This window comes from Theropithecus gelada, chromosome X (genome assembly GCF_003255815.1).
Source record: "Theropithecus gelada isolate Dixy chromosome X, Tgel_1.0, whole genome shotgun sequence".
In the NCBI taxonomy this organism is placed as follows: Eukaryota; Metazoa; Chordata; class Mammalia; order Primates; family Cercopithecidae; genus Theropithecus; species Theropithecus gelada.
This window is the reverse complement of record NC_037689.1, coordinates 57,950,404-57,964,649: the sequence shown is the minus strand read 5'-3', so window position 1 is coordinate 57,964,649 and position 14,246 is coordinate 57,950,404. Positions and strand designations below refer to the sequence as shown.

General features: G+C 32.8%; 1 protein-coding gene across 1 annotated transcript in view; it reads right to left on the bottom strand.

Moving 5' to 3' along the window:
* Positions 1 to 14,246, bottom strand: part of CFAP47 (cilia and flagella associated protein 47) — a 434,654-nt gene that overhangs the window by 385,940 nt on the left and 34,468 nt on the right. The window contains exons 9-11 of the mRNA XM_025371837.1: positions 4,455 to 4,644; positions 3,268 to 3,481; positions 555 to 710 (exon numbers count right to left, since the gene is read on the bottom strand). Coding sequence (XP_025227622.1) covers positions 555 to 710; positions 3,268 to 3,481; positions 4,455 to 4,644 — 560 coding nt within the window. The remainder of the gene's footprint in view (positions 1 to 554; positions 711 to 3,267; positions 3,482 to 4,454; positions 4,645 to 14,246) is intronic.

The following is a 14,246-nucleotide window of genomic DNA, read 5'->3' as shown; positions in this document are numbered from 1 at the left end:
AACCAGACTGGTACACTAATCCACATAAAATTGTCCTCTGCTGAGGAGACTCCCTTCTCAAACACCTCATCGAGGAAATTATGCTCATGCCTGCCACACCCAAGGACAGTCAATGACTGATATGGAACACAAAAGACAAGCCCCTTTGGCTCAAGCCAGCAACAACTATGTGGTAACATTTAGTCTCAAGAGACCCTGAGTGTCAACTTTACTTGAAACACATCTTTCCTCAGCTCTCACGCTTTCCCTATTCTGCTTCCCTCATTCTGTACAGGTTTCTCCTGAGAGCACACACTCCATAAATCATAGGCACTGGAATCCCTGTCTCAAGATCTGCTTCTGGGGAAACCCATCTAAGACAATTCCAAGTCAAAAGGTAACAAAAGAAATAATTGTAGTTAAAGCAGCTCAGTGTTTTGCTTTTATCATGTATCAAAATGTAGTTTACAACATCTAAAAGAAAAAAGAAACCAAAGAGTAAAAAAAAAAAAAAAAAATTCCGACTCTGTAGACACCATGATCTGTTGCATATTTTTTGAGGAACTGAACATTACCTCTTTGCTTGTTTCTTCTGCAAGCGCACACTTCTTAAATATTTAAGATACAATGCATAATACTTTTCATGTAATTTATTTCGCTGTCTTTCAAGTGCAGTATATGCATAATCAGGATTCACATCGTCAAATCTTGGAATTTTTGTGAAAATTGGCCTGCAATATAAGCAAGTCATGTTAATATTTTTATATATGCATTTGTTCAATCAGTATTTATTGACAGCCTCCTAGCCAATTTCCACATGAGGTTTTGGGTGTGGAATGGCGAATAGGACAGATTCTAGTCCTTCCCCTCATATGCTATTCTATATCAAGACATGATTGCATGTAGAACTAGAGCGAAGCCTATTTTTTCTTAATCTAATCAAAAACCAATCCATTGTAAGGTCACTGGGATGTAATGGTGCCTATTCTAAACCCATCTTTGAAGAAGTAGTCAGAAAGGCAATTTGGACAGTGCTAGATTACAGATAAGACTCCAAGAAACTAGATCTGAATCTCACTAGTGTTTCCTAAAAGTTAACTGTTTTTAGATCATTATAATCAAAATTAGAAAAAAAAATGTAGAATAATGAATCTTTTTTCTAAACATGCTACCTCCTTTAAACTTCACAGCTTATGAAATAACCATCAACAATAAACCTATATAGAGGAAACAATTCATAAAAGAACTGTGAATTACTTTATATCTAAGATTCACTCAACTGGGTTTATGCTCTTCCTTTTTACCCACCATATATTTTCAATAAAAAACAAAATGTCCAAGTATTCACACTTTCTGGCTTTGGTCTACCTCAATCTTCAGCAAATGTTCTTAATCATTAGGATGTTCACCCTCAATAATTAAAACATAAGTATGAAGATATTAGTCACAAAGTCAAATGAAAATTAATTTTTCTTCTTGTCTTCAACAATTCCTCAATGTTTACAGTAGTATAGCTTTAACTGTGTTAAATTCTTTAAGAGAGTGAAAAAACAAGACAGCACACAAATGCTTTGTTGTTCAAAGACAATTTTTGATATTTAAATTTTCCTTCAAGCTCTGAGACACTTAATCACCTTTAGAACCTAGAAATAATTCCTACATATTTTTGAAGTCCTGAGACCTCTAACAGGTAGAGAGGGATAAGGAAAGAAGTAGTGGTGTAAATGCCTTAAATGAGAAAGAGCTGACTATTAACATATCTAAATCCTTATCAGCTCCTTAGAGAAACATCTACAAATAGCTCTGCAGCTTAAGGAGGATAAGTTATTTTAAAATATGCAAAGTACAGGGGACAAAAATTACTATGGAAATAAAGTATTTTTCCTCATTTATTTATTCAAAAATATTTACCAAGTGCCTACTCTATGCCTCACACTGTTCTAAGCACAAGGCATACTGCAGTAAATAAAAACTAGACAAAAATCCCCACCTTATTTTCTTCTCAAAAATTGAAAAGGTAAAATGCATTAAAATGAAATCGAAATTACAATTATCAACACATAAATATACTATAAAATTTATTTCATTACTTAAAGTTACTAATTGTTAGCCAGAAAACATAAGGACTAAATACTGCCTTAACTATTAATATGAAAAAGTGTTCATTGAGAAAAATAATTATGGTCAGGGGATAAACAGTAAATACTTAGCCTTATTTTAAAAATTCTGCTATTTTTAGATCATCTGATTAATACAGAAAGACAGAAACAAAATGTTAATATTAAATTAACACATTATATCTCTATATAGATACATATATAGATATATGCATATATACCTATATAGATACATAGATATATCTCTGTATAGATGTGTACAACCTTAAGAAAGAGTTGAAAAAAGTACATTAAAAATTATTGCTAGAAGCCACCTCTGCAGGGTGGGAGTGAACAGAATGAGCCAGAGAAAAAAACAGAATTTTCTTTTCTATAATACACAATTATTTAAAATGCAGTCTGAGTGGTTTTTATGTTTCTGTGTTTTATGGTATTTGTCAAGTAATAATTTTTAAAAAGGCTAATTTGGATGGAATTTGTAAAACAATAAGATAAACTACAGAAAAACCTGAACTTTTCGAATGGTAGACAATAAAACAATTATGTCTTAAAAATCAAATGATATTGCAAGAAAATGTCTGCAGAATTAAGTGAGCTTAATAACTAACCAAAGCTAAAAAGACAAGTGCAGAAAGCCCAGAGCCATTATAAAGTTTAGATAATTTACTAGTAGTATACAAGCAGGCAGAAAAAAAAAATGTGCCTTGGAAGGGGTCAAACAAAGATGATAATGATGATGATGATAACCATGATTGTTTTACACAATTTTATTTTATTTTTTAGCTTAAATAAACTCAAGCTTTCAACCATACTTAATAAACATTACTACTCTAAGGACCTGTTACATTTCCAAAGATGATTATTTATATTATTCTTCTATACTTGTCAATAGCATATTTTAAGAACATTTTATATACCATTCACTTCCTGGCAAGTACATATTGAGGTGAAAAGAGGTTCTAACCTAAAACAAACACAGTGGCATTCAACAACCATCTCACTCCATGTAAAAAAAAAAAAAAAGGAAAAGATAATTGCAGTTTTATCATTATTATGATTATTATTGCTATCATTAGTGTTAAACAGCAGGATCTGATGATGATGATGACTCTACATGTCATGTTGTCCATTATGCTATTCCAAATTTCAGGGTTTTAATATTTCATGTTACCTGAAATGTTTATCATGGTCTTTAGACCTGATAGTTGCAGCTCGGTCATTGGGAAAGGCTAACAGCACATCCTTCACCGGCTCTTCACATGAGCGATGATTGTGAGTGCGTGTCGTGGCTGATTGAAGCATTGCAACAGGTGCATAATTCTTGCGTTTTGCCAAGTCTTTGACCACAAAATTTCCCGTGGGATTACGGATCAAAGGCAACATACCTTTTATAGAATTGAATATAAGTTTATAAATGGTATTTTTAATTTCAACTTTAAAAACAATAACCATGAATTAATTAATACACTAGATAATTGATTCTAACTTAAATGCTCAACTCCTAAACACATTTGGAAAATACAAATCATTAATAAAAAAAAGACCTACACACAATTTAGCAAAATAATAAAATGAATAATAAAAATGCATATATAAAAATATAAAATATGATAACTTGAAGGATTTAGGTTGACCCATATGAAACTCAATTTTTTGTTGGTCCAAAACAGGTGAATATCAGCAACTTCATACTGTTCAACATATAAAAGATAATGAGGAATTAGATAAAACAGTAGCAACAAGTAAATCCATGGAATAGTCAAAAGCAGTTGATATTATAAACTGCCTCAACAACAAAACTAAGAAGAATAAAATATAAAAACCATGAAAATATTAAATAAACTGTATACATCAATAAACCGGTGCTATTCAAAGCACAGTCCTCAGAATGGCAGTAATGGCAGTGTCAGCATCTACTGGGAACATTGTAAATGTATGAGTCTTTGAGCCATAACAAGGACAAGCTTAATAATCATTGCCGGGATGCAAGGCATTGATATGTGTTTTAACAGGCCTTTTAGGTGATTTTGATGCATGTTAAAAGATGAGAACCCCTGGGTCAGATCATATTATATATATATTACATATGTTATATTATATATGTATTACATATTATATATTACATATATTATACTATATTATATAAAATATATAATATATGTAATATATTATATATGTAATACTATATGCAATTATATATTGTGTATGTAATATATGATATATAACATATGTAATACATATATGTTATATATAGCACTTCCTTCACATATATGTGCATGTGTAATAAGCAATTAGTATATTAAAATAATATTAACAACAATAACAACAAAGCCAGATGGGCATTACACAATAGCATACCAGCATCAGATTTCATCACAACTTTCTTGGTCGAAGCTTTGCAGATGCTGTTGAAATTTAAATACATGTGATAGAAAGGTTTTATCGATAAAGACTGCAAATCTTTTTCTGCCACTAAACCAATCATCTCTATCTTCTGCTTCACTTTGAAGACTCCAAGTTGATGTGGAACAAATGAACACATCACATCCTAAAAAAAAAAAGATGAAAAGTAACCAATAATAAATTGGTAGGAAAAATGTTAAAAGCAAATCTAAAAAAAAAATAGTTAATAAAATTTCAAGGAAAGCTAGTTCATAATGGTAACATGAAAGTACTTCAGAAATATACCACATTGACAAACTTTTGAAATATTCATTACTGGAAAATTATTTAAGAAAAAGTAAACATAGTACCAAAGCAAATTCAGAATGGTGGATTAAGGACTTCCAAAAACCTACTTCTCCAGAAGAGGAAAGAGAACACTGGCAATAAAAATTGTCAAAATGTAGTCCTTTCCGATATTTGAAGATTACCTAAAGGCTTACAAAAATCCAAAGAGTATTTACTTAAAGAAAAAATGTTGAATCTCTGAAGGAATAGAAGACTGTGCCATTTTTACTTGATGTAATCCCATTGTTTAAGATTCAGCTTTGTGGTCTCCTTGAAAAACAACAGCCTTGCAACTGTGGTAGCTGTGAAAACCATTAGCCTAGTAGCCAAAAGAGGGAAAATAATGAGTTTGGAACACTCCAAACACCTCACTACCAGAGAGATGTACATATTTGTTTTGTCTCTCATGATTCAGAGTTCACTCTGTGTGCACAATTCTCTCTCCAGGGTTCTGTCAAATATATATGTATGTATTACTCTGTGTATGCATATATGCAGCAATTTTTTAACATCTCAGTAACTTGAGGTGGCATTACCATTTAAGGCTAAAAGAAGGCTATTCATAAATAAATGCACAAATAGAAAAATTTAAAAATCACTTGAGAACAAGATATTCAGATGGTATTTGAAAAGTTCTGAAATTTTCCTGGGAACCTAGATTGCAACACACATCTGCAGGAGTGTGTATATTCCCAGAAAAGATTTAAGAAACTTCTCATGTCTCATCTGTGGCTGAATTTGAGGCTCTTTACAAGGAGGAATTAAAGACTAGAAAGAGTTGTAAACTAGTTGACAGAATATTGAAGACATGCCCCAACATACTCACTTATACAGAGGCTCTTGATATAGGCTGTGAGACTTATTGACTCAAGGAATTTAAGGGAACCTTTATCCAATCATTAGCTGAACACTAAATTAACTGAGTAGAGACTTTATTGACTGCACACAATAAAGAAAAAGCTTTCACAGAATTAGTCTAGGGAATCACTAAATAAACAAAACAACAACAAAAAAGCAACAATAAATACTGCAATGCTGATTTCCATAGTTGCCAAATTATATTATTTAAAATGTCCAGTTTTCAACATGAAAAAAAATGTGAGACACTCAAATAATCAGGAAAGTATGGCCAATACCTAGGAAAGCTATAGTTCATAGATAATGTCCCTATGGAAATCCAAATGGTGAACTTATTAGATAAACATGATAAGTTAACTATTGTAAATATTTTCAAAGAACTGAAGGGAAACAGGTCAAAAGAATTAAAGGAAGTATGTGAACAATGTCTCACAAAATACACAATTTCAATAAAGTGTGGAAATTATAAAAAAGAACAAATAAATGTTCTGGAATTGAAGAGTAATGTAACTAAAATTTTAAATTTACTTAAGGGACTCAATAGCAGATTTGAACTAGCAGAAAAACTAACCAATGAAATTGAAGACAAGACATTTGAAATTATTCACACTGAAGAGAGACACATAAGGATGAAGAAGAAATAACAGAGTCTCAGAGACTTTGGGGACACCATCAAGCATAGTCACATATGTATGATGGGAGTCTAAAAAGAAGAAGAGAGAAAGAAAAGGTCAGAAAAAATATTTGAAGAAATAATAGATGAAAAGTTCAAAAACTTGATGAAAGACAATCTACATATCAAAGAAACTCAACAAAACCCAAGCAGGGTAAATCAAATAGATCCACACCTAAACACAACAAAGTCAAACTATTATAAACCAATGACAGAGAATCTTGAAAAACTGCAAGAAGAAACGTAATCATCACATGAGAAGGATTCTTTAGAGATGAACAGCTAACTTCTCATTGGAAACATTGAAGACAAAAAGGCAGTGGGGAGGCGTGTTCAAATATTGAAGGAAAAAGACTGTACATGCAAAAGTCTATAACTAGCAAAACTATCATTCAAAACTGAAGTATAAATTAAGACATTTCCAGATAAATATAAATGAAGAGAATGTATCATTAGTAGATTTGCATCACAAAAATATAAAGGGAATTCTTCACAATGAAGTAAAAGGACACTGGATAGTAACTCAAATTCAGACAAGGAAATTAAGAGCACAGGCAAATGTAACTACCTACATAGATAAATATAAAAGTATAAATGTACTTTTGTTTGCAATGCCTTCCTGTTCCTATCTAATTTAAAAAGCAATGCATACAGAAATAAGTATTAGAGTATGGATGAGCTTTTAAAGAATAAGCACATATAATTTGTATGACAAGTATAGCACAAAGAGGAGACAAGAACCATAATTTTATTTGAGCAAAGTTTTTGTATACTATACAAACTAAGTTGGCATTAATGTGAATGAGACTGTTTTATGTAGAAGATGTTAAATGTAACCCAAAGGGCAGCCACTAAGAAAATTAAATGTTTTTAAAGTTTCATAAAATAAATAATGATGAAATTAAAATGGTATATTACAAAATATCTATTTAGTACAAAATAAAGCAGTAATGAAATCATAGAAAACTAGGAGGATATGTAATTATAGAAAACAAATAGAAAAATAGCAAATGCAAATCCTATGTTACTAGTAGTTACATTACATATAAATGGATTGGCACACATTTACCTATGTAATAAACCTGCACATCCTGCACGTGTACCACAGAATTTGAAATACAAATTAAAATTTTTGAAAAAAGTAAACGGATTTTCTTTACATTTCTTTCCCTCAGCTGTATTAAGGTATAATTAATAAATAAAAATTGTTTGTAGACATATAGTAAATATATAGTATTTAATATGTAATTTTAAAACAATTAAATAAAGTTAAATAATATACCCTTACTGTTTTGTGTTGAAAATATGTATACCCTCTTATTAACCATAGTCACCATTCTGTACAATAGACTCCCAGAACTTATTCATTCTGTCTAACTGAAATTTTGTATTCTGTGATTGACATCTCCTTATTTGCCATCCACTGCCCCTGGCAACCAGAATTCTACTCTCTGCTTCTATGAGTTCAACTCTGATTTCACATATAAGTGTAGCCATGCAGTATTTGTCTTTCTGAGTATGTCTTATTTCACTTAGCATAACATCCTCCAAGTTCATCCATGTTTTGCAAATGACAAGATTTCCTTATTTTTTAAGGCTGTATAGTATTCATACACACACACACACACACACACACACACACACACCCCACGTTGTATTTATAGAAAAGGGAATGAAATCAGCATGTTGAAGAGATATCTTCACTCTCATGTTAATTGCAGCATCATTCTATAGCCAAAATATGCAATCAAACTAAGTGTTCATCAATAGATAAATGAATACACATAAATGGATTAAATTGTGCAGTCAAAAAGCAGAGATTGGTGAGGTAGGCAAAAACACATAATCTATATAATTCCCACAAAAGGTACACATTGCATACAAAGATACAAATGGGTTGACAGTGAAAGGATAGCAAAATGATATGTCATATGCAAACAATATCGAAAGAGAGTAGGGCGCCTATACTAATATAAGACAAAATAGATATTGATAGAAAAAGTTTTACATTGAAAAAAGAGCATTTTATAATGATAAAAGGGTCAAGACATCAGGAATGAGTATTATAACCATATATGCACCCAATAACATGAAAAAACTGACAAAAGTGAAGGGAGAAATAGGCAATTCAACTATAATAGTGGGAGACTTTGATATGCCACTTCCAATAAAGATTGGAAAAACAAAGCACATGATCAACAAAGAACAGAGAACCGAAAAACCTCGTAAACCAATGAGACCCAAAATATAGCTGTAGAATATTTTTCCCAACTACAGTAGAATGCACATTTTTCCAACGTACACATTTGCACTTTAAATGAAACATTTTAAATATAGACTATGTTAGTCTATGAAATAAGCCTCAATAATTTAAAATGATTGAAATCTGTGCAGTATGTTTTCCAACCAAATGCAATGAAATTAAAATCAATAAGAGAAGAAAATGTGAAAAATTCACACATTTTGGAAATTAAGCAATACACGTAATAACCAATAGATCAAAGAACAAAACCACAAAGGGATTTCAACATTATTTTGAGATGAAGAAAAACTAAAACACAACATACCAAAACATATGAAATGCAGACAAAGCAGTGACGAGACAGAAATTTATGGTTATAAACAAATGTATTTTTAAAAAAGGCCTTTAATCAATATTCTAAACATCCACCTTAGGAAATTAAAACAAAAAGAACAAAGTAAGTTCAAAGTGAGTAAGGAAAGGAATAATAAACACAACAGCAGTAATAAATAATAAAGAGAATAGAAAATGTTAGGAAAAAAATCAACAGTCCTGAAACTATGTCTTTGAAATGATTAACAACACTGAAAATAATTTAACTAGACTTAATAAGCAAAAAAAGAGATGACTACCTTTGCTAAAATCAGGAATAAAAGAGAGGACATCACTACCAACTTTACATCAGTAAAAAGGGGTATAAGGTTATATAATTAACAACGGAATACCAACTAATCAGATAACCTAAATGACGTGGGCAAATTCTTATAAACAGAAACACAAAAACTACTGAAACTGACCCCCAAAAAATTGATAATATGAATAGCCCCACAACAAATAAAGGGATTGAATTAATAGCCAAAAAATTTCTGACAAAGAAAATCCCAGGACAAAATGGCTTTGGTGGTAAATTCCACCAACCATTTAAAGAAGAATTAGTGCCAATCCTTCACAAGCATTTATAAAAAATTTAAAAGAGTGTACTTCTCAGTTCATTCTGTGGCACCAGTTTCATTCTGATGCCAAAATCAAAAACATTTGTTAAAAATCTGCATTCATATGTCCCTTATGAAAATATATATGCAAAAATCCTCAAATAAATACTATCAAACTGAAACCAGCAAAATGTAGAAAAGATTATATACTATGTACAAGTATGATTTCAAGTTTGACATCTATATGTCAATGTAATGCACAGTCTTAATAGAATAAAGGACAAAACCACATTATCATTTTAATAGACCCAGAAATAGTAGTTGATAAAATATACTTCCATAATAGAAACATGCAACAAACTAGGAATAGAAGGGAACTCCCTCAAGTTTATAAAGGCAGTCAATGAAAAGCTTACAGCTAACATCAAACTTGATAAGAGACTAAATGCTTTCCCCTTAGATCAGGAACAAGACAAGATACCCCTTTTGCCGTTGTCATTTAATATTGTACTAGAGGTCCTAGCTAGGACAAGTAGGTAAGAAAATAAGCAAACAAAATGAATCCAGATTAGAAAGAAAGATGTAAAATGACCTCCATTCACAGGTGACATGATCTTGTATCCCAAAGAATCCACCAAAAAACTACCAGAACTAATAAATGAGTTCAGCAAATTTGCAGAATACAAGGTCAATATGCAGAACACAACTGCGTTTATATACACTAGCAATGAATAATCCAGAAATAAAACTAAGAACTCTATTTCATTTACATAGCATCAAATAATAATAAAATATTTAGAAATAAATTTTTTAAATAATTGCAAGACGTACATTGAATACTACAAACATTATTAAAAGGTATTAAAGAAGACATAAATAAGTGTAAAGACATACAATCTTCTGGACCACAGGATTTAATATTGTTAAAATGGCAATATTCCCTAAATAGATTTACAAATTCAACAAAATTCTTTTCAAAATTCCAGCTGTCTTTTTTTTTTTTTCTTTCTTTGCAGAAATTAGCAAGCTAATGTTAAAGTTCATATGTATTTGCAAGCATCTCACATTAGGCAAAAATGTTCTTTAAAAAGAAAAAATGTAGAAGGCTCATATTTCCCAAATTCAAAAAGTACCATAAAACTGCAGTAATTACAGGCCTGGTGCAGTAGCTCACACCTGTAATCCCAGCACTTTGGGAGGCTGAGGCGGACGGATCACTTAAGGTCAGCAGCTCGAGACCAGCCTGGCCAACATGGTGAAGTACCTTCTCTCAAAAAAAAAAAAAAAAGGACATTGTAGTACTGACATAGGATAAATACAGATGTGCAAAATAGAATTTTTAGTCTAGAAATCCTTACATTCACATTCAATTGTTTATATATGTGACAATATTCTGTGATAACTTGACACCTCTATGAAAAAGAATACATTTCAAACTCTAAATCATGCCATTTACAAAAAATAACAAACAGATTTTTTTTTTTTTTTTGAGACAGAGTCTCACTCTGTCACCCAGGTTGGAGTGCAGTGGTGCAATCTTGGCTCACTGCAACCTCCGCCTCCCAGGTTCAAGTGATTCTTCTGCCTTAGGCTCCTGAGCAGCTGGGATTACAGACACGTGCCACCATGCCCAGCCATGTATTTTTAGTAGAGACGGGGTTTCACCGTGTTGGTCAGGCTGGTCTCGAACTCCTGACCTCGTGATACGCCCGCCTCGGCCTCCCGAAGTGGCTGGGATTACAGGCGTGAACCACCGCACCCGGCCAACAAATAGATTTAAAAGTTTGAGCTAAAATTCTTACAGAAAAACATGGGAACAAAACTTAATGACCTCAGACAGTATATGACTACTTAGATACAATACTAAATGCACAAGAGACAAAAGAAAAAAATAGATAAATTTAACTTAATCAAAAGTATTACTTTTATCCTTCAAAGGTAACTATCAAGAAAGTGGGAAGACAATTCACAGGATGGAATACAATATTTGTGATTTCTGTATCTGTCAAAGGACTTATATTGAGAATATATAAAGAACTCTTGCAATTCCATAACAAAAAGACAGCCCAATTAAAAAATAGTAAAATATATTCTATTAGTTTTCTATTTTGGCAATAAAAAATTACCAAAACACTTGTTGACTAAAATAACTCCAATTTCTTATCTTACACTTGTCAGAAGCCTAACGCAGGATGAAAATCAAGGTGTCAGCAGGATTGTTTATTTCTGGAAGCTCTAGCACAGAATCTGCTTTCTTGCCTTTTCCAGATTCCAGAAGCCACCCCATTCCTCAACTTATGCACCCCACCCCCTTCCACCTTCACAGCCAGAAATCAATGGACAGTAAAGTCTTCCATCACTTTGACACTGATATATTTTCTGTCCTCTATTTCCACTTTTAAGGAACCTGAGAGTATATAGGGTTCACCTGGATAATCCAGGTTAATTTTCCTATTTTAAGGTGGGTTGATTAAAAGTCTTAATCTCAAGTGAAACCTGAATTCTGCTTTGCCATAGAACATCACATGTTCATAATTTCTAGAGATCAGGATAGAGATATTTTAGGGGGTCATTATTCTGCCTATCATAGATATGCATAAATATTTCTCCAAAGAAAATATACAAATGGACAATAAGTACATGAAAATATATTTGTCATCATTAGTTACTGGGGACATTTAAATGAAAACCATAAGGACATGCCACTTTGTACCCATTGGGATGGCTATAATAAAAAAAAGAAGTACATTAACAAGTGTGGTGGAGGGTATGGGTAAATTGGAATGTTCATTGATTGCTGGTGGGAATATAAAATGGTACAGTCACTTTGGAAAATAGTATGACAGTTTCTTCAAAAGTTCAACATAGAGTTTTCATATGACCCCAACAATTCCACTCTTCAGTGTATTTCAACAATATTAAGAAATCTGTCCACACAAAACGTTGTACGTGAATGTTTATAGCAGCATTATTCATTATAGCCAAAAAGTGGAAACCACCCAAATGTCCCTCAGTTGATGACCGGATAAACAAAAGGTGGTATATCCATACAAAAAATATAATTTGGCTATAAAAATGAAGCATTAATACATATTACAATGTGCATGAACCTTGAAAATATTATGCTAAATGAAATAAACCATACACAAAATGCCTTATATAAACATAATATTTAGAGAAAATGACCCAAACTGGAAAACCAACTGACAGAGAATAGATTAATACTTGCCAGAGGCTGATGAATGAGGAGAAGGGGAATGACTGTTAATGGACATGGGGTTTCTTTTTGGGGTGAAGAGAACGTTGTGGAATTAGTGCTAATGTGTGTACTCCCTGAACATATTAAGATCACTGAATTGTATACTATAATGTGTGAATTTTACAGTATGTGAATTACATATCAATAAAGTTGTAATTTAAAAAGAATGATCTGATCACACTTCTAAATAGTCAAAGGCCATTTGACCAGTCTGTGCAGGCCACAGTTCTCCAGTGTCTACTATACTTCTTACATTCACATTTTTACTAATTTGAAAATTAGTAGTGTTGGAAAAATTCATACATGTAGAGGGTTAAAAATAATATTGGGGAGTTAGCTATTAGGTAAGTTTTGAAAGATGCATATGTTACTGGAGAAAAATAATTGAGTCGGTAGGTTTAAGAGACTTGGACTACAGGAAATCTAGGAAGCAGTTAAAAAGAAAACGTTTAGTATAAAGTGGTTAACATTTGTTGCTATTCTATGAAAACTGATAACATCTATCCAAATTTGGAGAGAGAGAGTCATACTAATGAAGCAGTAAGAGATATAAATAGGAGCTGCATGTATATAAACATGCATACAATAGTTCTCAATTGCAATTGGGAGAAAGGTTCCTTCGATAACTTTATGAACTGCATCACTGCGGTGGAAGAAAGATGATAACATAAGAAACTGAGGAGAAACTGAAAGCATTCATGTTTGCTGTATTTAAGGCAGGGTTCAGCAAACTTTTTCTGTAAATTGCCAGAGAGTGAATGCTTTAGGTTTCATGGGGCATAAGTCTTCTCACAACCACTCAAGTCTGTCTTTTTTTTTTTTTTTGGAGACAGAGTCTCGCTCTGTTATGAGACTGGAGTGCTGGAGTGCAGTGGTGTGATCTCAGCTCACTGCAACCTCCGCCTCCTGGGTTCAAGCGATTCTCCTGCCTCAGCCTCCTGAGTATCTGGGACTAGAGGCACACACCACCACGCCCAGCTAATTTTCATATTTTTAGTAGAGACGGGGTTTCACAGTGTTGGCCAGGTTGGCCTCGATCTCTTGACCTTGTGATCCACCTGCCTCAGCCTCCAAAGGACTGGGATTACAGGTGTGAGCCACCGCACCCGGCCAACTCTGTCTTTTTGTATGAAAATAGCCTTAGACAACAGGTGAACAAATAAGAATGGCTATATTCCAAAAACACTAATTACCAAAACAGGCATCAGGCCATATTTGACCTGTGGACCATCGTCTTTTTTTTTTTTTTTTTTTTTTTTTTTTGAGACGGAGTCTCGCTCTGTCGCCCAGGCTGGAGTGCAGTGGCCGGATCTCAGCTCACTGCAAGCTCCGCCTCCCGGGTTCACGCCATTCTCCTGCCTCAGCCTCCCGAGTAGCTGGGACTACAGGCGCCCGCCACATCGCCCGTCTAGTTTTTTATATTTTTTAGTAGAGACGGGGTTTCATCGTGTTAGCC